Source organism: Apis cerana, linkage group LG11, assembly GCF_029169275.1.
Source record: "Apis cerana isolate GH-2021 linkage group LG11, AcerK_1.0, whole genome shotgun sequence".
Lineage (NCBI taxonomy): Eukaryota > Metazoa > Arthropoda > Insecta > Hymenoptera > Apidae > Apis > Apis cerana.
In genome coordinates this window covers 819,610-846,765 of record NC_083862.1, presented here as the reverse complement: position 1 = coordinate 846,765, position 27,156 = coordinate 819,610, and the positions used below count along the sequence as shown (strand labels likewise).

The following is a 27,156-nucleotide window of genomic DNA, read 5'->3' as shown; positions in this document are numbered from 1 at the left end:
TATTCTTGTGGTTTAATATAAAAGACATATAAAATAGTAAACATTATATCACAAATAACTTGTTATATACGTAAATAATTACTTTTAGTTTTAATAAATGCACCATTTATTTGAATTAAAAATATTTATATAGCATGATTGCTTTACAGAAGTTTATAAAGAACGAATTCAAATTGTTTAAAAACTTACTTAAATAAAACTTAATTCTTCTAATCATTATTGTTTCATTAAAAAAAAATAATAGCAAATCTAATTGTTATTATTACATAAATATGTGTATCACATAAAACAAAAAAATATATCACATTTAATTACGCAACCACTGACTGATAAGATTTCCGATTTTTACTCTGGCAGTTTTTAATTGAGGTGGATCATCTTTGGAAGATGGATACATATTGGCACAGTGAGCAGTACCTGTGAGTCATAAGCTTTAATTAATTTTCAACATTGAATAGAAATTAGAAAATAAAAAATACGTATTAATACGTATTAATATTTATGCACCATTGATATAAATAACAGGCATTTGTGGATTCGATGATTTCGTAAGTCCCAAAACATGCCAAGGATCAATTGATCCATGTACAAATACTACATTTGTAACTTTTAAATTTAATGCTCCATATAAAATATTTGTTCTATTTATTGCCGAGTTCAGTAAATGAATATTATATCTATGGAAGTATAAAAATGTTTTAATTCTATATAGTTAATGATAATTAAAAATATATTTATCTTTCAAACCTTGGGCCAAACACATCGATACATTGTTGCACAAAGAAATCTATTGGGAATGTTTCGCTAAATAATTTTGGACGTGCTGTGGAAGTTTGAAAGAATCCAAACTCTGTACACGTTTGATACATCCATTGTCGTCCTAAAAAGTATATAAAAAATTATTATATTTATAAAATATAAAATATAAAAATATAAAATCACCAGTAATATTTTTAAAAAAGTATTGCATTACCTCCTTCTGCTTCTTCATTAGCCCAAGTTATATTTCGAAGTTTATGAATCATTTTATTGTACATATAATCTAAACATTTCTCTTTTGATGCATTCAATATTTTAGTGCTTAAAATTGCAAGTCTATCTATGGCAATGCCTAAGCTATCATTCGTTAAAATATCACAAGCGCTTTCGATAGTCATATTAGCCATTGCGGAATTATTACGATTATCTTTATTATATTGTACAATACCAGCAAAATTACTCGCTAGTGTTTCATACAAATTAGAAATATCATTACGTTTAGTGTATCCAGAATCAATAGGATCGCATAAACTGCAAGTAAAAACAATTTTTCAATAATAACATATATATTTATATTGATAAATAAGAAATTCCATTTCTACTTACACAAATTTTTTAGCTATTCCTTGTTGACCGATCGGATGACGTAACATTATGTGAAATTGTTTATTTGCTTCTATTATTGTATTCACACATGCTTCAGAATATTGTTTGAGAGCATTTTCAACAACAATATAATATTCTATAAAGTATAGTTATTAATGTAAAATATGTTTCATAATAAATATTATACTTACCCTGAAAGTCAATTTCTGCTAATAAAGGGCCACTTGCAGAAACAGCCCCATGTAATAAATGAGGATATTTAGAACGCAACCATGCAGCTAATGATCCAGCATATGATCCTCCAAATGCAATCCATTTAGTATCATTTGGTAATTTATAATCAATATTCATAATTTCTATAAAATAAGCTAAATCTGCAAGTGCTTGTTGTGAGGAAAGATATTTTAAATTTTTCACATTAAGATCTCTAAATATCAAAAATATAGTATTATAATTTAAAATGTGTTTATAATTTTAAATTGTAAACAATATTACATACAAAGTAGGATGACTTTTTCCATAAAAACGATGTTCTACTTGAAAACATAATGCTCCAAATTGTTTAGCATATTCAATCCATTGACCTTTTACCATCCATTTAGCAGTTGCTGTACCTTCACCACTTATCATTAAAAATACAGGTCCTCCTTTTTTGTAGTATTCTCCATTTATAAAATATCTCTAAAAAAGTAATTAAAAAATTTTAAATATAAATATAACATAAAGAATATATAATTTATTTAAATTACAAATTCAAGAATTTTGAATATGAATATATATGTATATATTTTTATATTACCTGTTGCCAAACACGTGCATCAGTTGGATCAAAGTGATCTAAAAACTGTGTAAACCATTGCTCATTTGGAAGTTTATAATTTTCAGATAAAATTGGAGCACCTAGATTACCATATTTACTTCGACCTCTCATAAATATTTGCCATGATATACTATTATTTATTAAGTTAATAAAGAACAATAGATATAAAAACTGATACATTTTATATCAAATCTGGATTAATTATATGATAATTTCTGAAAAAATAAAAATTTGTTATTTATATTATGTAAAAAAATAATTGTAAATATTATTTTATTGATTTTATATTTTAATAGAGTCAAAAATAATGAAAAGTATTATCTTATACATTAAAAAAGTAATATTTTTATTAGATTGTCACTAGATGAAACATACATGAAACAAAGAGAGTAAATAATAAAAGAACAGAAATATTCAAATCAGTAATATCATCTTCTAGAGTGCCGTAAATAAAATACAAAAAGAAAGGGCAGAAAATAGTGAAAAAAGGATAAATATAAGATAAGAATTAAAGATCAACGCAATCTTTTGAAATATTTTCTAAAGATATATTTCAAAAATATTTACAAGATGACGCTGATTCTCAATTCTTATTTTATCTTATTTTGCTTTCGAAAAAATATCTTTGATATTTAAAAGATGGCATTAATTGTTAGTTTTGACTTTATCTCTATACTTTTTCTATTATTTTCTGTTCTTTGCTTGCGTGTTTCATTTGTTGCATTGATTTCAATATTTTTATCCTGTCTCTGTCCTTCTTTAACTATTTGCATTTTTTGTCTATATGCATGTTTCATCTATCATCTAAATAAAAATATTATTTTTTTTTGTTTATATTATTATTTATTACTTTGTAAATAATATAATTCATATTGAATATTCTTTTTTATAGTGCCATCTCTAAAATAATTTTTGACGCAGTATAAATTATATTTTATTATAGGTTATAAATAAAAACTGTTTTTTATAAACATAATCCATATTTTTATAAAAATTAATAGAAGTAAAATTTCAGATAATATTATTTTTTTATATAATATAAAAAAATAAAAATATTATTTGAACTAGAACACAAATTTTTTCATATTTATTATATACAAGTATTACAATTTTTTATAATAATCTTAAATAATATAATAATCTTAAATTGATTTTTTAGTATTTCAACATTATTTTATTGAATATTAATTATTTTTATAATATTTTATAATTACTTGTAATATTTTATGTATTGATTTAAAATATTAAATATAGTTTACAACATTTTAAATTAATCACGTGATATATATATATATATATTTTTTTTTTTTTCTGTATGAAATAGAAAAAAGTATTCAATAAAATAATCTTAAAATGTTTTTAAATATCTTAAAAATTATTTATTAGAGCATATTAATTAAGAAAATATTAGAAATAATATTAATAAAAAATCATTATCGAATACTGACAAAATAAAAATAAATGCTTATGCTGACGATGTTTTATAACTATATTTTTTAAATAATTTATTTGATTTTTTAAAAAAAGTTATAATTTAGAATTATTTTCATACAAAAACAAAAAAAATATGTAAGTATATTTTTTTTATATTCATATACATATATATACATATATAAGTATATACAATTATCGTTCATAATAAAATCTAAAATCAATAAAATGTGATATATAACAATAGATTTTAAAAATTAGAATCAAATCTTAGGTAAAAAATATAAAACATTAAAAATTATAACAAGATTAACAAGATTATCGTTTATAGTACTTACGTATGTAAGTATTTTTATCTATCTCAAATAAGTTAGTGCAATGTGCAAATTAAAGTTACTTAATTGCAAAACTTTTCTACCCAATTTCTTATTAAGAATTATTATTATTAAAAAATAAATAATATCTTTGCGAAAAATATTGATAATAAAAGAATTATTTATTGTACTTACAGAATGTACTTTATATTTACGAAGAAATAGTGATATTGCGGTCGATGTAAAATTTGACAATTAAACGTAAAGAGTAAAGATAAATACGTTTATCTTCAAGTAATAATAATTTATCGTGAAGTAAACGGATTGAAAAAATATTGACTTAGTGTTGCCGACAAAGATTTTAAGAACATTATATGTATTGCGTATAACCTCTTTTGTTGTTTAATTCATTGAAGGTAAGTATCAAACATTTAATTTATTATATTTTTTTTTACTATAATTACATTTGTTTATTTTATTATCTTATTTCTTTGATATTCATTGTAAATTTATATATGAAATATATATTTTTTTATATAAAAATTTTAATAAAATTTATATAAAAATAATTTTTTTAATATATAGTTATTCTTTGTTTATTTTACTTTTCATTATTTTATATATATTTTATTTATATATTATTTATATATTTAATCATGTTATATAAATTTTTGATATTATATATTAAATAATTTAAATGAATTTATTTATTACAGATTGTTACATTAATTGAAATAAGATGAAGTTTGCAGAACATCTATCTGCTCATATTACGCCTGAATGGCGTAAACAATATATTAGTTATGAGGTAAAATAAATTAATATGAAAAATTAAGATATCAATATTTTATTTCAAATTTATTATAGAAACATAATAGAAATATAATCTTATTAAAACTATTAATTAATATAATTGATAATCCTTTTTGGATCAATAGGAAATGAAGGCTATGCTCTATACTGCAGTAGAAGAAGCACCATCAGCTGAAAGTGTTGAACCAGAAGTTATATCTCGACATTTTGCTTCTTTTGATGAAGTGTTTTTTACATTTTGTGATCGTGAATTAAAGAAAATCAATACATTTTATTCTGGTAAGAGAGTTTTGTTAAGATTAAATATATATGAATTATATATAAATTAAATCAAATTAATGAATATTTATTAACAACAAAATATTTTATATTTAATATTTATTTTTTATATAAATATTTTTATATATTTTATATATATAGAAAAGTTAGCAGAAGCTACACGTAAATATGCAGCTCTTCAAAATGAATTGAAAACAGCACTAGAATTACAACAAGGTGGAGGAAAAAATAAGGGGAAAATGATTGCTAAACCTCATTTACCAACAAGAAAGTTGAGAGAATTGAAACTTGCATTCTCAGAATTTTACTTATCTCTTATACTTCTTCAAAATTATCAAAATCTTAATTACACTGGTTTTCGAAAGATTCTTAAAAAACATGACAAGGTATATCAGAAGAGAGATTCTGTTAGTTATCATTGCATTAATTCATACTTAATTTTTTTTGTATTTCTCTAGGTTTACAGGTTCATTTAAACAATAATGAAAAAATAAGGAAAGAACTAATACTTATTTTAAAGTCCCTTATCCTATTAAACACAAGTAAAAACTCAGCACACCTCATACATTGTAGCAACTTGTGTTTTTTATATATACAAGATGTAATATTGTTTTTATTTCTATTTTCAGTTATTGTCCGTAGATAGTGGATCAAAATGGAGGGTCGAATGTGTAGAAACTTCACATTTCTATACATCAAAAGATATAGACAAACTCATACAAGATACAGAAACTACAGTAACAAATGACTTAGAAGGTGGAGATAGACAACGTGCTATGAAACGTTTACGCGTTCCACCTTTAGGAGAACATCAAAGTCCATGGACCACTTTTAAGGTTGGATTATTCTCTGGTAGTTTCATTGTCCTATTCGTAACAGTTGTACTTTCAGGTAATAGCAAAAATTATATAAATAATTATATAAATTAAATTATATAAATAATTAATTATAATTATTTTCTTTATTTTATTTTTAGCTATATTTCACGATGGCGGAGAAAACTTAAAAATTGCATTTAGATTATATCGTGGACCTTTACTTATTATACAATTTTTATTTCTTATTGGTGTAAATGTTTATGGATGGCGATCATCTGGTGTGAATCATGTATTGATATTTGAATTAGATCCACGAAATCATTTATCTGAACAACATCTTATGGAATTAGCTGCAGTTCTTGGAGTTATATGGACTCTTAGTTTATTAAGCTTTTTATACAGTGCTAGTTTAAGCATTCCACCATATGTAAATCCGTTAGTTTTAGTTTGTATCATGTTAGCATTTTTATTAAATCCGCTAAAAATGTTCCGCCATGAAGCACGATTTTGGTTATTAAAAATAATCGTAAGTTGTATTAATATAACATAGTGTAAATAATTGCAATTAATTAAAATTTAAATTTTATTTTATTTTTATTTTTAGGGAAGAGTTTTAATATCGCCATTCGCATATGTAAATTTCGCTGATTTTTGGTTGGCGGATCAATTAAATAGTATGGCCACAGCATTATTAGATTTCCATTTTTTAGCGTGTTTTTATATTACCAATGGAAATTGGTTAGAGGCAGGAGATTCCACGCAATGTATGTCTGGATCCTTAATTGTTAGACCTATTGTTAATTGTCTACCTGCATGGTTTCGTTTTGCACAATGTATTCGACGATATCGTGATTCCAAAGAAGCATTTCCACATTTAGCTAATGCTGGCAAATATTCAACTACATTCCTTGTTGTAATATGTAATACTATGTGTGCTTATCGTGCTGGTAAGGACGATTTTTTTATATTATTAATCATATTTTAACAAAAAGATAAAAAAATAATAATTTTAGTGGAATATCAAACTCGTTGGGAAAATCCATGGTTATGGCTTTGGATTATTAGTTGCATTGTCAATTCAATTTATTCAGTAACTTGGGATTTGAAAATGGATTGGGGTTTGTTAGATAGCAATGCTGGTGAAAATAAATTTTTACGCGAAGAAGTTGTATATTCAGCAGCTGTATGTAAATAAAGTTATTGTCTAATTTTTCTTCATTATTTAAATATTTATCGCATATAATATTTATTCTAGGGATTCTATTATTTTGCTATAATCGAAGATTTTATATTGAGATTTGCATGGATTGCGAGTTTTGTTCTTATCGAATGTGAATATGTATCCAGTGATTTAATGACATCTATAGTAGCACCTCTAGAAGTTTTTAGGTAAGACTTTAGCTATATTTTATCAATTAATAATTATTTTATTATATAATTAATTTTCACTAAATATTTATATTATCAATTGGTTTATAAAAATTGGTTTATATTTTTATTTTAAGGCGGTTCGTTTGGAATTTTTTTCGATTGGAAAACGAACATTTAAATAATTGCGGTAAATTTCGCGCTGTTCGTGATATATCGATAGCACCGATAGAAAGTTCTGATCAGACACAAATTTTGCGCATGATGGATGAAGAAAATGGTGTACTTAATAGAGGTAAACGCAAAGTTGGTGGTAAAAGACAAGCTAATACCAAAGAAGATAAACGAACATTACTCAAAGAAGAAACGATTGATATAGATATATCAAATGCTAGTTGAAATTAATTCAATTTTTTTATTCATTGGAAGTTTAAAAAAATATTGTATTAAATTCATTGCAGTTTTTATAAGAATTTAGTTAGAACAAATCCAAATCGAACTTTATAAAAGATTAATATTTTTTTTATTTATCAAAATTGAAGATTGTAAGGCTAAACTAAACAAGTGTCTTATATATAATATGTTTAAAATATTTCTTTATATTAAGCAAATTTAATAATTTAATATTATGATACCATATTACATATGTCTTCCATAAAACTGTTTTGGCACTTACTATATAATTTATTGCTAATAAATTGGTTTAAAAAATGAAAGTTAATGAAAATATTTAATTAATATTTAGAATAAATAATATATTTAAAAAAAACAAATTATTTTATTAGCAATATATATATTAATAATATTTATTATATAGTCTTCAATTTTGACTAATAAATGTAAAGTTCTATACTTATTTAGAAAATGTATAAAGTGTATGATAGAAATTTATAGTTGTACATAGTAGTGAATTATATGTAGAAACAGGATTGTCGCTTCAATATGTACACGTTCATATTGATGCAACAAACAATAATAGTCTATTTACAAATTAGTATTATAATTTTAAATAAATAAAAACCGCTCATTATTTGATATTTGATATAATATGATAATATCCATAATTATTTTCAAATAGAAAAAATAATATGTGAATTAATAATAGTGAATCAGCAAAAAATATATACTGCACAACTTATAAAGCAATTATACTTGAATTAATTTCATTTAATACTTACTTAATATTAAAGATTATATCTTTAATATTAATAAGTATTTTAATTATTTATCTTTGTGATAAAATATTGATTTACTTTTATGCTATATAATACAACAAGAGCTTATATATAGATAAATGCAAAAAAAAAAGAATGAATTTGATACATGGGAATTTTATTTAAGCAAAATAGAAGATAATAAATAGATATTCAATATTAGGTATTAAGTACTTAAGATTGTGTATATCGTAGCATTTTTATAAAAATATTTACACTCTCAATTTATATTCCAGAATGTTCAAAATATATCCATATATTTATCAAAATTACTTTTAAAATAGATATTGATAAAAGTAATAAAAATGGTAACTTTGATATAAATAATAATATTAATGAATTATCATTTATTATTTGATAAAAAATAAAAATTACCTATATAAAGGGAAAGAAATAAAAAATACCAATAATCTTATTTGTTCATTTAAAGAACTTAATATTTTATATTGCTTTAATCTCATTCATATATTAAGTATTCCAATAATTGTGATGCTTTTATGTATGTATTTTTATATATTTTGTTATAGAAATAATAATGAAAACGGAATGGATAATAATAATAAAGAAAACTTACTCTTATTAAAAAAAATAGAGATATTTTTATATTTCGTATATAAGATATATGCTAGTTATATATCTTTTTTGAAAGACGCGCAATATATGCCATATGTGATTACAAGTAATCTTAAGTAACTTGTAGTGAATTTAATTGTAAACAATACTACTATTTAAAATATTTATATTAAAAAAAATACTGAACAAATATTTAAAAAAAATATTGTAATTTTTATTTTACTATTTGGCAATAATAATTATACTCAATAATGTGTTTTATTTTTTAAATTTATTTTTTCATAACAGTACAGGATATACATTATATATACACGATAAAGTTCGCATTGAATTAACTTCGAGTATTAACATATAATTGTACAATAAAGTGGCGATATTACACATCATTTATAACATTTCATAAACTAAATTATAAAAAAAGACAATAATTACAAATGATTCAAATGACTTTATGCATTAAATACCTATTTTAATATCAGGTATCTAGAAGTTTCTTGTTAATGTAATAGAATCTTATTCAAAAAACTATTTTAAATATTTTAATGTATTTTATCTTATTTCTTTGAAATTTTATATTGAAATTAGTTTAAGATATTTTTATATTAATTATTTTAAATTCTTTTATTTTTTTAAATATGATAAAATTTTTTAAAAACTAATTTCAATATTTGTATAGATTGTTTTAATTTATATATGTATTTATTAATAAAATAAAATGTATTATTCTTTGCAAAAAAAACTTCAATAACTTAAAAAAAATAGAAAATTAAAACATTTTTTTGTATATTTTACAAATCTAGCAAATGTAAAAATGTTTTTAAAAATCTATTGTATTTATTCTTGTAATCATATAAGTATATATTAAAAAAATAAATAGACAACTTTGGCAGTATAAAATTTTAAAAATTAGTTTTTTAATTATTAGATAAAATACAAAATATTAACAATTCTTATGTTTATTTTCCAATGATTCTTTTAAAAATTCTTATGTATTAAAAATAAATTTATATTTTTATATATAATATTTTGAAATATTATAATTTACCTTTGAAATTATTATATAACAAATATTCAAAGCTATTATATTGTTACTCTTTCAAAGTTGGATTTTTTTCTCCTTAAAATACATATCATTTTTTAATGAATAATATACAACAGTATGAATAACAATTGGTATAAAATAGCATAAGAAATAAATAAATTTATTAATTTTTAAAATCTCATTAAATATAACCATTTTTATACAATTAAAAAAATATATATATAAGCATATATATCTATTTTTTATTTCAAGAATTTCATTACAATTTCCAATTATGAACGGTGAATAATTAATATCTACAATAGCAATTAAAATTGCAATGCGTATTGTGAATACTAGTAATGATGTAAATTGATACAACGAAATTATAGAAATAAAGCCTCGAGTGTTTAAATTGTTTCATATATAGTATATATATATATATATATATATATATATATATATATATATTCAAATGATACAAAACTTTTCTTTTAATGCTAAATTATATACATTTACATGCGTAAATGTATAAGGATTTTTTTTGCATTGGTTATAAAAATAATTCGAAATAATTTGAAAACATCACATTTTTAAGAAGTTTTCGCGGTACCAATTTCACTGCCATGACTACTGGAGGCTTTAGATTTCCTTTCTGGATCCATGGCAATTGAAATGAACTCTTCTGAGATTTTTTTATCCAATCCTGTATATGTTTGAGCTAAATCTACTTGATCTTCTCCTATAGAAGACATTCTTTTCGGGGATTCCGATTTTCTTTCAGTTTGCCTCTTTCTTTCCATAGTATCTTCAGTTATGTGACGTTTTTGTTTTGATCGAATCTTTTAACAATTGTAAAAACTTTGCATTATCATTTTTTTTTATCATTATTTATAATACATATTTTATATTCGTAATTATACATATAATTAATATAATATTTATATTATATATTTATATATTTAGATTTTATTACGAAATAATTAGAATCGATATTGAATATAATAATGATTATTTAAAAGATTGAAAATAAATGATATATTAAGAATACGTACAATTTGTGATGGAGCACGAGCAGCATATGGCATATGCGGTAACATAGGAACGGCACCATAAGCTGGACTAGCTATTGGCAAAGGTCCAGTAGGCATAAATCCTCCAGGAAATTTTGCAGGTGCCCCAGAGATTGCATATGGTGACTATAACAAAACAAAATTTATCATGGTTATTATTGTTACTATTATTGTTTTATTTTTTTTAATTTTTTTGTCTAAGATTTTTTTATTCATCAAATTTATTAATTACTAATATTTATTTTATATTAATCTTTTTATTTGAATTATTTAAATATTAATCAGAATATCTATTATAAAATATCTATTATAAAATAAAATTTATGTATTAAAATAGCCATAAAATATATTCACTCAATTCATTCTAAATTTTCAATTCATCATTCTATTAGAAATTAATTTTTCTTTAATTCATCTTCTTTAATTATTGAACAAAACAACATTCATACATCATTAAATAAAATCTAGCAATCAAAATAACATAAAATACATTTACTGTATCTATTTTAAATTTCTTAAGCAAATGTAGATATCAATTTCTTTTTAATTAACTTATCTATAACTTAACTATTTTAATAATCAAAATAATATATTCATTATCTTCATGATCATTCTCTATTAATATTTCATTAAACAATCTTTTCTATTCAACTATCCAATTATCAAACAAACAATCTTATATCTTCTCAAGAAACAAAATTCAACAGCCAGAGAACAAACATACCATGCATTCCTTGCAGAAACCAATCACAACCATCCACTACAAGAATTTCTCAGGCATTCTGACCGCAAACACGTACTATGCCTCAAGCATCCTTCGCTCAAAGAGGAATCCGAAAAGCTACGAGAGAAGAAGTTGGTTGGCTTTATCCTCCTGACACAGAAATGCCTGCAACGAGCTCGTGCATCACCGAAATGTAGGCACAAAGATCGCCTGAAGCTAAGACTCGACGAGTTTCTCTCAACGTTCGTCGTCTAAACTTTCTAGCTCATGTGTCACTGACCTATCCCTTCCAGTTTGTCGAGCCGTAGTAGTCGAGAATGAAGGGTCGTGAGATAAGATCAGGCCTCACCTGGATCATCGGATGTATCGGTAACATCGGTTGCACTACGTAAATCGGTTGATTCTTCGGTACATGGTTCTGCGCTGTGACCCACTGATGGACCATGTTGCGGGTTTTCAGTCGACCGTCGCTTGCAATTTCGTCGACATTATTCGCTCGAAGGCATCCGCATAGTTTAGGGGTTAAGGTTAAGCAAATGTAACCAGAAACTAATAATTCGGCCACACTAGCTATCAGTAATCCAATGCTAGCCAATATACCTGCCCAGGTACCTTCTACTTCTGCTGCGTCTCCATCTTCATTCTTTAACAATTGAGGTTATTTTATTTTTTTTTTATTATTTTAATTATTCGTAACAAAGAAATTTAATTTTTTTGTACTTCGAAATATTTTTAATTCTAAAAAATTTGATAATTTGAAATTTAGAATAAAAATTTTAATTCCAATTAATGTACGTATTATATATATATATATATTGTATTAATTATACAATTAATATTTACAATTAATGTTTTGTAATGAATTTGTTCATTTATAATATATATTATTATATAAACAAAGAGTTCTCGGTGAGAAAGTATAATTTCACTTTTTCCGGAAATAAGATAAAGATAAGAAATAATGCATAACATTATTTATTTATCTAGAAAGTTTTGTTATGAATTTTTAAATATTATTGAATACTTATAAGATATATAATAATCTCAATTAAAGATTGAAATATATAATTTAAATAACATTTGAATAATATGGAAATATTTATCTTGCAGCTTCTAACATTTGATACTCTTTTGTGCTATTATTTTCATCTCCTATTGTTCTTTAATCTACTCATATTTAAACTATCAAGTATATTATAAATAGCAAGATTTAAATTTATTTTTATGAATGATATTTGATGATTTTCATAAAAATTTTGATAGAAAAAATATATATATTGATATTGATAAAAAATAAATAAAATAAATAAAAATAAATAATATATATTGTTGTTAAAGACATATATTGTTGGTATTATTTCAAAGTTTTACTATTTTAAAAATCGAATATAAATATAGATACAAGATACATCTACTTCAGAAGACTTTCTCCTACCAAACACTTGGAAGTATATCCGTCAAAGTCTATTTACTTTGACCTAAGAAAAGTAACATCATTACTTTTACTTGTGTAACTTCATATTATAGGATATTTAAACTTTTTATTTTTATATTTTATATATTAATATTACATACTTTTAATTACTGCTTTAAATAATTTAATATATTTTTTTATAATATTTTATTTTGAAAACTTTTTTTTGTTTTAGGAAATTTAGCGAAATAAAATTCTCTCTTATAAAAAAATTAAAATACAATTATTTTAATCCATTATTATTTTCTTCGACATTCATGAAATATTTGTAAATTCAGATTACTGCATAGCAAAACATTTTGTAATAGATCATTGACCGGAAGAGGCGCGTTTCACCGCGTTCAAGATTCAGAGGCAGAGAGGCAATTTGTGAAATTTCACGATGCCCTGACCGCGTTTTAGCCTTGGCATTGGAAACTTTCTCTGACGGTCAAACGGTTCCAACGGCCCTGTTCTGGTTGGTCTGAGACGCCAAAACTCGTCGATCTGATCGGTGAACGAGAAAATGATCAAGAACGAATTTGGGCCACCAATACCGCTTACTAATTGAGTTTTAAGTAAGTACAGCTCGTAATAATATGAACTAAAATAAAAAAAATTATATATATTATATATAATTGATCTTGAAATAAAATGAACTTATTTTTAAATTATTTTAGAAACAAAAATAATGAACAAAGATAAATAAAATAATATTTCGAATAAAATTTCGCAGCTAATTACTAATTCAAAGATCATACCAGTTCATTTATATGAAAAATTTTTAATAATCCCCATAGATTCTATTTTCTATAGATATAAGCAGTAAATATCCAATGACAGCTCGAGTAATAATTTCCTGATGAAGTCACCGTTAGCTTCATGGAATAGGCACGCGCCAATAAAATTTCTCCGGGTATTGAATTATATTTATCGCTAATGATTGATCGTAATTGATACCTTCACGTTATAATATATCTCTTCATCGATTGCTAATGAAATCCGAGAAGTGTAAATTTTTGTTATTAGGATGAATTACATAAGAGATCATGAAAAGTAATAAAATTGTGAAAATATAATTGTTACAATAATTTCATTACGATTATTTATCAGCTTTAAAAATCTCTGAAACAAGAAAAAGAATGATGATAAAAATTCTGTTCTAATTTCTTAAATTAAATCTTAATTTTCTAAAATTTCTCAATTAATTTATAGGTTAATTTTTTAAATCTCTTTTTAGGTACAAACGTACAATTACATACAGCAATATTCAGAAAAAAAAAAAAGAATACTAAACTAGTGAAAGTGCAGACAATACGTACCGGAACAGTGAGCAAGGTCACTTCCGGTGTTCTCTGGGAATCCCTGACAATAGCAGTCAAGGCCGTGATTGCAGCCATATTCGAAAGGGCAAGGGCAATGAGGCTCGCTGCAAGGTGAGCCGTGGAAAAGCTGGAATTCGTTTTGCTCGTTGACGTTGCAAGTGTTGCTACGACACCAAACGCTCCTGCGGCAAGAGCACCCGCACCTGCCCATAATCCTGCACCGGAACCTCCTAATGCAGCGCCATGGACCAATACCAGGATACCAAATACTACAAGTACTACACCTATAATATTAAATTTATTTTACTTAAAATTTTTAAGATAATAGTTATTAAAATATATTTAAATTATAAATTGAAAAATTCGCATAAAAAATAATCTTTAGAGAAGAAATATTTGAGGATCTTTAATTTCTTTTTTTTTTTGTCATTCTAGGTTTATTATTACAATTATGTCGTAGCAGAATCAATTATAAGTTAGTGGAACTTGCAATTGAAATTTAGTAAGGATCATGAACTTATCAATTGTAGGAATGAAATATAAATAATAAGAAAGTATAAATATAAAATGTACTTGGGATATACATGAATATAATTATGTTCATTTCAATATCAGAGAATATGGAATAACAATGAACTACAGCATGGTAATTCTCTACGGTTTGCAAATCTGTGGAAGGAGTTACACAAGTATGACTTTCTAAGTGAAATGTTTTCACTTTTACACCGATTTCTATGCAGTTTGGAGAAATGTTTGCTGCTCAGTGGTCAGTCAGTGAAAATTCGTATATATTTTATTTATAGAATTTTAAAACAATCAAGATACCACGCGAAAGTAGAAATCACACTAACAACTTTGTATTCATTTTACTTGTTCATGAATCATATGAATTATAATTTCAGACAAATTTTTTGCTTTCTTAACATTATCTCTTGTAATTATTAGGATCATTTTAAAAAATTATGGACTATATTCTTCATAATGAATTGTAAATGTAATAGAATATATTTAAATAAAGAAATATGTAATACTGTTTGTTACAACGACATATTTATTATTCATGAACAAAACTTGTATTTTATATACACATTATGTATTCTATTATCACGATTTTTTAAAATATAAATGTAAATATCTTTTCTGTTTTATTGGAATTAATTAAAGTATTTCAAGAAATGTTTTTTTAAAAAAAATGCGTCATCAAGGACGATAACGAATGAACTTGTAAGAATAATATACATATTAACATAAATTTAAATAGTAATCGCCGTCAAATATCATATTTAATTAATAGAAATTCGCTATCCAGTTGAAATTAAAATATCTGATAAATACATTTGAATCCGTTGAATCCGTGATGTTATTAATTAAATTAGTTCCAATGAAACAGGTTTTTGCGCTCATTATTGCAAACTAATGTCAATTGTTTTTCAAGTGTCAAATATATCTTTATCTAATATTATTAATTGAAAATATGCAATCAAGTTACTCAATATTATTTATAAAAACAATTAATTAATTAACCATTAAATAATGTATTTCTCAAAATAATTTTGAATTAAATAATTGCAGAAATTTATTTATTTTTTTTATTATTTATTTTCCACTCTACTCAAACAATCCTGTCATATAAAATATAAAATAGATATTAATATAAAAAAATTTAATATAAATTCTTACAAAATGTATTTTAATAATGGAACCAAAATAAAATAAAACAAAAGAAAAGATATTACTTACAAAATAATAAAAATAATAAGAAATATAAAATTACAGAAAAGATAAACGTACCTAAAAGCAATTGCCCACAAGAAGTGAACATCAGAATAGTTGATTCATCCTTGGACTCCTTGTTCTTCAGCTTCTGTCGATCGTCCGTGCTTGTTACGGTTCGAGGTTGTTGCCGTTGTTGCTTCTCAGAAATAAGGATTTCCTTCGAATGTTTAGACTCGAGGCAACTTTCTGGCTTCGAATCGGATGTGTTCGAGTCCTTCGAGTCCTTCGAATTCTTTGAATTATTCGAATCCTGACTTCTAACAGTCGAGTCAAGTGCAATCGCCGCGTTCTCCATACTTTTTTTTTTCTTTCTTTTCTTAAAGGCGTTCTAATACATCACTGTACACACCTGTTCCTTCCTGCTTCTTCACATGGAGCGTTCCAGGTACGTTCAATCATTTATTTTTTCCTCTCGTGAATTCTTTCTCTCTTTTTTTATTTATTAAACCAATATATGTTATTCATTAGAAAAGATCTCTTTTCGATCTCCTTTCCTTTTTATTTATTTATTTATTTAACTCTTTCCTTTTACTTCTTTATTCATTAAAAAAGAATTTATTATTAATAGAAGATTCCTTTCTTAGCTCATTTTTTTCTTCATTTATTCTCGTTCTTTAACCTTTTTTTCCCTTTATTTTATCTTCTTCCTATTTCATGTAAAATATTTGTATTCAATTTGAATTTTAAATATGTTTGAACGCATACTGTTTTTCTTTCTCCTCTGACTTTTACAATTTATTTGTGTTAATTGAACGAGTGGATAGATCGTTCTATTAGAGAATTCTTGAATTAATTGGTATAATAAATTTATTTTTAAGCGGATAGAAATATCTATTTTTTTTTTTTATTTATTCAAACTTTTCGTATTTTAATAAAGGTCAATAGACGCTCAAGTCGTTGATCCGGTTGACACAGTCCGTTGAATCCCAACGTTCTGTAAATTAAGCAAGCAGCGTTGTGTTGATAATCTACGCTCAATAGTGACCGAAATTGCGATAAGAGGGAATCTTTCGGTTTCTATTGAGAGATAATAATCCCATTGTGACGTAACATTTTATTATAAATACGATTTCAATATGGAACGGTACCTGTGAGATAATAAAATCAAGATTGCAATGAAAAAAGTATGTTATGTATATAAAAAAAACTTTTAAAGATTTTTCTTGCACTATTAATTCATATATCTGTAAAATTAATATCTTCCGTTAATTTTATATCCCTATATTTTAATTATTATTATATATGATATAAATAGAAAAAAAAAACATGTTCATCATTAATAACTCAATTTTAGTTTTAATTAATTACGTTAAATTATTCGATTCGATTCATTCTATATTTTTCTCGATAATCAATGTAATGATTTATTTTATATGTATATATATAATATTCTGTAAATTATATTTTTGTTTTATATATGTTCATAACATATATGTCATAATATATTTTGGATATATTTTTTACCTTTAATTGCAAAAAATTCCTATATTTGTTAATAAATTTCTTTATGGTATTTCTTAAATGAGTATTTTTTAATATTACGTGTTGTTTTTTGTTCTTTAATTCTATACACCGTTGACGGAATCCATTTTGTCGATAAGTTGTAAAAACGAAGGTTTAAAATTTTTCTAGAATCAACGCCATCTCGCGTTTGGATCACCGAAGCTCCAACTTATTACTAGCATAGCAGAATGCGCAAGGAGGTATGCGAATTCGTGTGACGTCACAGACAAGGAAAGCAATATTGTGCGAAAAGGACAGAGAGAATTTTCCTCCACGATCCATGGAAAATTCGTTAATTACTTGTTTTCTACTGAAAATTTCCGCACTTTTGAGCTCGCATCTTGAAGCTAGAAGCCTAAACAAATTTCTCGTATCAATTTTAATGTGAAATTCTCTTTGATTAATTATTTATTAGTGATTAACTTCCTAGTCTCTAATGCATCAAGACGCCATATTGAAAATTCATTAATTATTCATTTTTTAATAAAAATTTATATTTTTGAATTTGTAAGTTAAAGATCTTCAAATATAAATTTCTCTTATTAATTTTGATGTAAAATTCCTTTAAATTAATTATTTATTAACGATTATTACAATGAATATTTCAGATGCAAATCTCTATTCTGTAATCAAGTAACAAACAATTATATTATTTATTTAAACACGAGCAAAATTACAAATAAAATTTATATATGAAAATAGAGGGAAAAACAACGTTTTAAATGCATATAATTATATTTAGAAATAAATCCTATATTAATGAAAAATTAATGAAAAATCTATTGCGTATCAACGATGTGAATTTTATATGATACATTAATCATTAATAAATAATTAATGGAAACGAAAATCATGTTGAAATTGATTCGAGAAACTTGTCTATGGTTTTATCTTCAAGATGCAAGCTTAAAAGTGCAGAAATTTTGCGTAAAAAATTAGTTATTAATAAATTTTCCACATAGCGTCAAAATGGCCGAAAACATTTTCTATCCTTCTCGCACAATATTATTTTCCTTGTCTGTGACGTCACACGAATTCGCATACCTCCTTGCATATTCTGCTATGCTAGTAACAAGTTGGAGCTTCGGTGATCCAAACGCTAGATGGCACTGATCTTCAAAAATTTTCGAATTAATTTATAAGAAAAATTCTTCGTTAAAAATTCGTAAGATCAAAGAAAAGAATGCAGTGGATTAATTATAAAATATTTAAACGAGAATATACGATAGTGTAAAGAGAAATAATAAAGAAGTAATATTCTTGGAAGCACATATGTATTCGAGGAATGTTTATATGTATAAATAAATGTACACAACACATATTTTTTTATTTTTTTTATAAACATTCGACTAGCTAGTATGTTTTAATTATAAATAAATCATTTTATAATAACTATTCATTTAGTTTTATTTAAAAATCAGATTTCGAATTAAGAAAATATCAATATATTAAAAATGAACGTAACGAGATGGAATAAGTAATATCAATTTAATTATTGAATATATAAATAAACAAAGAAAAAATTAAAAAAATTATTCTAGATCCTATCTTTGCAAAGCAATTTCAAAAGTACACTTAATGTAATCTTGTTAAATTAATTAATTTATCTGAAAACATGAAGTAAAATAAATTTATAAAATAAATAAAAAATTATTCTTCTCTATCTGTTATTCAGACGATAAACATTTTGCAGATATCATTTGTAATATAGCATGTAATATAACATTATGTACAAAGCTAAAGCAATAAGAGATAACGGTCTATGATCTTTTATATCCCTGCTAAATTGTGTGTAATATTCAGGTAAAATTTATCGTTAATAAATGTGCATAATGTGTTCTTTGATCAGCCCAAAATTTTGTAATTTTTATATTTTCAGATGTTCTAGTATAATGAATCGTATAGGACTCGAAAAAAGAGAGAAAATAAAAAAATGATTTTTATATTTTATTTCGAAAACACGATAGGTAGAATACATCCATAGTATTTATAAATGTAGTTGATTATTGTGTCTTAAATGAAAATGAAAAAAAAGATTTAGAATCCTCAAAAGAAAAAACCATAATATTTTATTTATATTTTAATATATTTTGTATATATATTTTTTATATATATAAACAAAAAATTTTACTACTAAAATTTTATATTAGGAGAATATAATCTGAAAAGAAATGACAAACGAAATTTTTCCTAAAATTTAAAGAAAAAATATTTAGATATATAATTAGAATTTTGAATCATTTTGATTAATTTTGTTATTTTATATCAAAATATATAAGGAAATAGCATGCAAAATTTTACTACAATTTTATTATAAGAAAATTTTTTTGTATAAATTTTAATTTACTTACCTATGAAATATTTATTTTTTATTATATTTATTTCTTGCAGTACTTAACAAAGTTGCCATTTCTTCTGATATAGAAAGTATTTTGCAGTTTTTTTAATTTTGTAAATACTTATCGTTTTTTTACAATTTTATAATTTTCTGTTTAGAGAATTCAGAAATATATAAAGTGAATCGTATATATAATTTTATCATTTAGAATATCTTGTTTTTTTTTTTTTTTACTAATATTAAATAATGTTTCAGGTAAAAGTTGAATGATTTCAAGGAAAGTACATTCTGAACAAGAAAAATATGATGTCTGTAAATCAAGTACAGTTAAGATGAACAGTCCGGAAAAATTCTGTGGTTCACGATGTGCAGCGACCTTGAAGTAACTAATATGTAAGTTTGTCCTTCTTCCGTGGTTAAACAGGAAACATTAAAGAAAGAAACTGATCTTTCTATATTTCACAAACCCAATATTTAGCAATTAGTAAATTGAGTAAAATTAGTCAAACTTATAAAAAAAAAATTATAAAACTTTATTTTTTATTGATATTTAAAACAAAAAATAAAATATAATTTCCAAGATAGAATTTATAAATTTCATAACTCATTTATTTCTTCCTATTAAATTTCGCTTGTATTCAATAATAAATAGACTGTAAAATGTTTATGTAAATTAAATTTCTTATCAATATAATTAAAAAAATGAAATTTAAATAGAGATTTTTATTTTTAATTGAAACAATTTAAAATTACAAGAAGAGATTACTTTTTCATATAATACACTTTATTTTTATAGTTTTATATATTTAATTTTGAAATAATGAACAAATTACAAATATAAATAAAATGAAAGTTTTTGAAATTGTATCATTATTAAATTATTATTAAATATCACTAAAAAGTATTTTATTTTAAGAATATAATATATTTTGTATATTGCACGCTTTTTAATTTTTTGTAAATGCATAAATATCTGCATGAACTAATAAGAAATATGAGATATGATTCATCAAACAACTCTCTTTTACAGCCGATCTAATTTTACTATTTAATGAAAACAATATTTTTCATCTATATGATTCACAATTTCTCAAATCTTTCTAATACACACAATTAATTGTCCAATTAACTATCTTCAACCTACTTTCATACATGAATTTTTTTATAAAAATTCTAAAAAAATATCACAAATATTTTATGTGATATTGTTTCACTACGAACATAGTTATTGAAGTAAATTTTTCTTCAAAATAGGTATTCAAATGAAATTTTTATTTTTCTTTTTATTTGCTATGTTTCTTTATCTTAAATAATATTATTTAAATAATAATAATAGTTAATATACATTTGATCTAAAAATGAATTCCTTATACATAATTATTATTATCTTTTACTCTGTTTCTATTTTTTTTATCTCCTTATCTTCCATTCTTTTATTAAAATTTAATAAAAAATAATTTATTTTATTTTACATTTATTTGCAAACAATTTTATTTCAAATAAATTTATCTTTTATTGCATTTTAAGTAATTATTTCTTTTTATTATTTGTTATTTTTATTCCAGATAAAACCTACCACTGGATGAATACTTCACGGTAGACGAAACCGCGATTGGTGTGTACGGTAAATTTCTGACCGGAAAAGAATCCTCAGCGCTTGTGCGCACGCATCATGCCGAGGAATCACAATGAATTGCGAGCAAACACGCATAGAGAACTGTCGACGGTGTCTATTAAATGTTACAATTGTTTATGCGATAATATATGAATTAGTCAAAGGAATAGTGATTTCTTCATTCACTTGTATTAAGCGATATTTCTATTGGACGACATACAAGAACTTTCACACGTAAATGTACAGCTTTACAGTTACGTTGTTAACTATACACGCTTGTTTTGCTATATGGCGGCTAGCTGCTTGAAGGTAGGCACGATTTACCATAGATTGAGTCGTTCGCATTAATTTGAATGCGAAATCTACACGTAATTGCAGTATAATTGTTTGTTTGAAATGCGTTGAAATATTTGAGAAGATTGGAATCGAAGTTCTGAGAAAATGGATTTTTTATGTAGAAATGGAATTCTTGTATAATTGGACAGATTGCAAATGTTATTATTTTACGATTTTTGTTATAATTGATATTGAAATTATTTTAAATGCTGAAATATTGAAAAGATTGAAATCGAAGTAAAATTAGAAATTTTGTATAATTATACAGAAATTGTAAAAATGTAAAAATGTGTTGAAATATTTGAAAGAATTAGAATCGAATTTTTTAAAAATGGAATTTAAAATAGAATTGAAAGTTTAGAATGATTATGTAGAATATTGATAATGTAAAATATGAAAATATATCTGAATAAAAAATATCATTAAATATCGATTAATTAGTAATAAATATCGGAAGCTGATTTCATTATTTTTCTAAAACTTTCAAATAAATAAGGAAGATACAATTGTATATCTGTATTTCAATAGGAAATAAATATGATTATAAAAGAAACTTCCTTGTAAGAAAAGTTTTCTGTGAAAATTTCCGTTAAAAAGATGTTACAATATAATAATTTTTATTATGATCGTATTCATGTAATTCTTTCAACAAATTGTAAAGAAAAGAAATTGGGTCTATGATTTATTAGGATTTTTTTATCATATAGGATGATTAACATACAAATATAAATTTCTTCTAAAATAATTCACACATTTAATTACAAGACAAATCCATCCAAGTCATCTCTTCATCCAAATAATTACTTTTCAAATATTTTCTCACATAATCTCATTATTAACTCAAAGAAAAATTATTTATACACAATTAGAAATCCTTTTTGGAATAATTTCTATCAACCTTTCACCAAATTACCGTAAGAAAAAAAGATTGCTCAACAGCCAAAGTCTATGTTTCAACGTATCTCACTTAATTCCATTATCGAACTAGAACAAATTCATGCAAAGATACGCATCTTTCTCAGAATAACTCATATATAAACCTTTCACCAAATTACAAGAAAAATTGTACCAGAACCAAACTGAATAATCTTTAAAGATTTTTTTATTGAAGATCCGCCAGTGAAATCTTTTCTTTTATACACGATAAAAATTTTTATTATTAGAATGCTTAAAAAACTTTCTTCGATCGGCAAACTTAAATATCTCACGCGATCTTGCTTTTTAAATAAAAAACTCAACAATTATCTATGATTTGCAACATTCTTTGATGATTTAAAAAACATAATGATTTTTACGAAATAATACAAGAAATTTTATTTTTGTTAAATTGTTAAAAAATATTTTAGAATTAAAATGTTATATAATTTAAAACTTTTGTTGAAAAAAATTTTTCAATTATGATAATGTTCTATTTTCTAAATCAGAATTTTTCTATATCAGAATTATCAATCTATAATTCTAACATATATAGCTAATCGTTTCTGTATAGATAAAAATTAATATTAAATTAATTTCTCAAATCATCTAATCAATTTCCTAAAAAAAATATTTCATCTTCTATAATGAATCTCCTAAAAATTTTCTCAAATGAAACATTCTTTAAAATCTTTCAGAATAATAACTTTCTAAAAACATTTCTTTGTATTATTTGAACAATCTTCTAAAATCAATATTTAATCCTATAAAATCATTTTCAAATTCAACAATGTTTTCAGATGAAATATCTCTCAGCTACAGCAAAATTTTTCTATATTATCTGAATCTGATATTAATATCTTCTTATATATATTCAACAAATATCCCTAACAAAAAATTCTTTTGCAATATTACAGATAATATTATAGATAACATTTATATTTAATCGTATAACACATAGATTTATAATATATTTAAATAGTAAAACACATTATAAAAATATTTACATATGTTTAATTATATTTTTGTTCAGATATTAATCAATATTAATTTTGTTAAAGATACTAGCACATGCTTACTAATCAAGGAAAAACATCTTTCCCAAAGAACAAAGGCGAAAATCTAGGTCTGTATCCTGCGGTTTTATTAATATCATGAACTTGCCAGGTCGCAGCCCTGCTGGGTCTTAGAATGCTCAGGAAATAAACATACCAGGTCGTAGCTTGTCACGTTCTCTCCTTTGATCATCACATCATGATCAGCCGCACAACGTCGCCGCACACATTTCACTAATGGAAACGTCACACGTCGCACTTTTACACCTGGTTCAGAGCGCGGCCAGATAACACGACAAGACACTTTTGCGAAAAGCAAAGACACGGAAATTCACGAACACTTTATCGCACGACCGGCTACTCGTGCATCCGATCGGTGACTGGAGTGTTGGACTCGCACGGTACTGCTACTCTCCTCAAGCCTTTCTCCGTCTCTCTTTCTTCCTTTGCATCGTGGAACACCGATGACCGCCCCTCTACTTTTCTGTCCCTCTCCAAGGATTGTTATTCCTTTTGCCAAAGGAACACCCCGAAAATTGCTCAACGACCGATCAACGATCCCATAGGTGTTAGGTAAATCGCGGATAACGCACGCCTTGCGTTGTACCGTGGGAATCAAAGGTTCCGCATGTTGTGGAGTTTCGTTCTTGAAAATAATGAAACGTCAACGTGTGAAACGGGAGTGAAACTTTTTTTTTGAAAGATTGAATTCGTATTAAAAAAATTTGAGGAGTTTATACGAAAGAGAGGTAAGGGAAAATTTGTGACTATAATATGAATGTAATATCTATATAATACAACTATTATTTTGGATATTGAAAATATTCTTGGATCAAAATTTTCAACATTGAAATTAATTTTTAAAAGTGAGTATGGAAAAAGAATTGTAGAATTGATAGATAACTGAATGAGGTAAGTTTTTAGAGATGTTAGAGATATCGTTAAATCAAAATATTCTTTTTATTGGTGCGATATAATTTATTTTTAAGAATTTTTGGAAGAATTGAAAGGAATTAAGAAGAGAGTAATATGTACAACCGGTGAAAGAGATTTAAGGTAAGTTTTTATATTTGTTTTTATTTGTAGATCAAATTTATTTTGAAGAGGGAATGAATTTCGAATTTTTAGATAAAAGAAAGAAAGAAATTTAAAAACGATAAAAAAGATGATTTAGAATGATACTTTGATACTTGTCTTTTGAAGAAAAATTGAAGAAAAATTTATTTTTTCGGAAATCATATTATACAGAATCAAGAGAAAATCGGTTTATTAAACAAGTACTCTACAATATATGTTATTTATTAAATATTAAATAATTTTAAAATAAACAAAAGAATGAATCTACTTACAGTATCTTTAATTGCGATGATAAATTTGATAAAATAGAAATTAGAGAACCAAATTTGTCAAAGTATATTATGTTTAAATGTATTAATATAAGAACTTAACCTAACTTTTGCGTAATGATGATCTAAACATCGAAGGAGGCAAAGTTGCGTGTACGTGATAGGAATGATAAAAAGTATGAAAAGATCCGAGTTGTGGTCAGATCGAAAGGAGGATTCCTGCTTCTCTTCGCATTTCTCTCGAGGTCGCTTTAGAAAGGCCGGAGAAACGTCTGGAAGGCCATGTACGAACACGCGGTCTCGCATCGCTATCGCTGACGTACCGTTCCACGAGGATTTTCCAGAGGTACCAGTGCACGTCGGTTTCGTTCGCTTAATTTTTCTGTATATTTCGAATCCATCATTAGTGAATATTTAGTTCCAATCCAAATCGTTATACAATAAAAATTGAACAAAATTGCTCGAAAATCGGGATCTAAACGCTTATAGTGGTATCAAAAATTAATTAGATATAAAAATTTTTATAAATATATAAAAATTTAAAACGAATACATATGTAATAATTTTTAGATGGATTATTTTAGAGATGAATTGTGCACAATGAAAATTAGAAAATAAAAAAAAAATATTAGAAAGCTGTCGTAAATATAAAATATGCAATGATCATAATGAATCTTTAATATTTATTGAATTATCCATTGAATAGATCATACGTTACCTCTACATTGTAATAAATAAATATTGAAAATTTTGATCATGCAATTTTACAAGTACAGGTAATTGCAAATAAAATAGTAATCATGAAAACCACTTTGCAATTCTCTTGAGGATCGCGACACTCAGCATAGATACTAATTCGTTAGAGAATGATTTATGCACACATTATAAGGGAACGAGCGAAAGTTCCGCACGTTTGACTGTCCACTTTTTGCAAATTCATCTTAGCTAGATACAGAGGAAAGTTAGAAAACGGTGGTCGTGGGAAATCACGTGTAGATTAACGTATAGAAATCGCAATAGAACCGTATTGCCTTGTGCATTCGCCGGAGAAACAATCTGCCCGGATGCAATAACCTGACCTTTTGCATCGGCATTGCGTTCCTTTTAGAGGTTATGTAGCACAACTTAGTATTTGCCTCCACGTTTGTTCTACTTAAATTACTCGATATTTTGTAACGAAGATTCTGAATCGAGAAAAAATTACTATTTGTATCATATTGTATTTTTATGAAATTCTTTTTGTAAATTTTTCTTTTACATTAATCGAAATTTATTATCATACAGGATAGGCCGTGTATAATAAACCGTAATGCGATTTGAATATCATAAATTATTCATTATATGAACAAATATCTCATAAAAAAATGTTACATGGTGTAGAAGAGAACACGAATAACGTGATGTTATTAATTTTTTGTTACTTTCTAGAGAAAATGACAAAAATTGACAAGAGTCGCGTTTAATCCTTCGTGTTTAATGTGAATTTCGTGTGAGTCTTGCTTAATTTAATAGACCAAGACCAACTACGAAATAACGATAGTTTCTAGAAAAATAAAAAAAAATATCTATGCAAATCGATACAAGCGGATATATGCAAGAAGAAGGACGGGTTAATACGATTCGTCGCGGAAGTTGTAAAAGATCGGTGGAATCGAATTTCTTATTTTTTTCATCATGAAAA

At 24.7% G+C, this 27,156-nt stretch overlaps 3 protein-coding genes and 2 long non-coding RNA genes across 10 annotated transcripts; 3 read left to right on the top strand and 2 right to left on the bottom strand.

Moving 5' to 3' along the window:
- Positions 1–82: 82 nt before the first annotated feature.
- LOC107998579 (putative serine protease K12H4.7) lies at positions 83–4,265 on the bottom strand. Of its 5 annotated transcripts, none has more exons than XM_017057917.3 (9): positions 4,126–4,265; positions 2,165–2,400; positions 1,865–2,046; positions 1,557–1,792; positions 1,366–1,501; positions 974–1,290; positions 748–880; positions 508–677; positions 83–417 (listed from the first exon to the last, which is right to left on the bottom strand). In XM_017057917.3, the coding sequence occupies exons 2-9, from the start codon at positions 2,363–2,365 to the stop codon at positions 308–310; spliced, it is 1,485 nt and encodes a 494-aa protein (XP_016913406.1). In that variant the 5' UTR covers positions 2,366–2,400; positions 4,126–4,265; the 3' UTR covers positions 83–307. The 5 variants fall into 5 exon arrangements, with proteins under 5 accessions (XP_016913406.1, XP_061937171.1, XP_061937172.1 ...); XM_062081187.1 differs by lacking the exon at positions 4,126–4,265 and adding an exon at positions 3,955–3,988; XM_062081188.1 differs by lacking the exon at positions 4,126–4,265 and adding an exon at positions 3,400–3,415.
- LOC107998577 (solute carrier family 53 member 1) lies at positions 4,206–9,247 on the top strand. The gene is made up of 10 exons (XM_017057915.3): positions 4,206–4,346; positions 4,647–4,738; positions 4,869–5,022; positions 5,164–5,408; positions 5,652–5,913; positions 5,999–6,366; positions 6,445–6,787; positions 6,854–7,023; positions 7,096–7,229; positions 7,346–9,247. The coding sequence occupies exons 2-10, from the start codon at positions 4,670–4,672 to the stop codon at positions 7,605–7,607; spliced, it is 2,007 nt and encodes a 668-aa protein (XP_016913404.1). The 5' UTR covers positions 4,206–4,346; positions 4,647–4,669; the 3' UTR covers positions 7,608–9,247.
- LOC107998596 (uncharacterized) lies at positions 9,248–24,429 on the bottom strand. Its single transcript, XM_017057948.3, has 6 exons — positions 24,287–24,429; positions 16,383–17,301; positions 14,589–14,875; positions 12,163–12,456; positions 11,072–11,215; positions 9,248–10,858 (listed from the first exon to the last, which is right to left on the bottom strand). Exons 2-6 carry the CDS (start codon positions 16,660–16,662, stop codon positions 10,610–10,612), a joined length of 1,254 nt encoding a protein of 417 aa, XP_016913437.1. The 5' UTR covers positions 16,663–17,301; positions 24,287–24,429; the 3' UTR covers positions 9,248–10,609.
- Positions 12,330–16,170, top strand: LOC107998597 (uncharacterized). Of its 2 annotated transcripts, XR_009831710.1 has the most exons (5): positions 12,330–12,470; positions 13,596–13,844; positions 14,507–14,866; positions 15,027–15,093; positions 15,207–16,170. It is a non-coding gene; the product is annotated as an uncharacterized LOC107998597 (long non-coding RNA). The 2 variants fall into 2 exon arrangements; XR_001766237.3 differs by having other exon boundaries at positions 15,027–16,170.
- Positions 24,430–25,044: 615 nt separating the features above from the next.
- LOC114577643 (uncharacterized) lies at positions 25,045–25,473 on the top strand. Its single transcript, XR_009831713.1, has 2 exons — positions 25,045–25,185; positions 25,258–25,473. It is a non-coding gene; the product is annotated as an uncharacterized LOC114577643 (long non-coding RNA).
- The last annotated feature ends 1,683 nt before the right edge of the window (positions 25,474–27,156 follow it).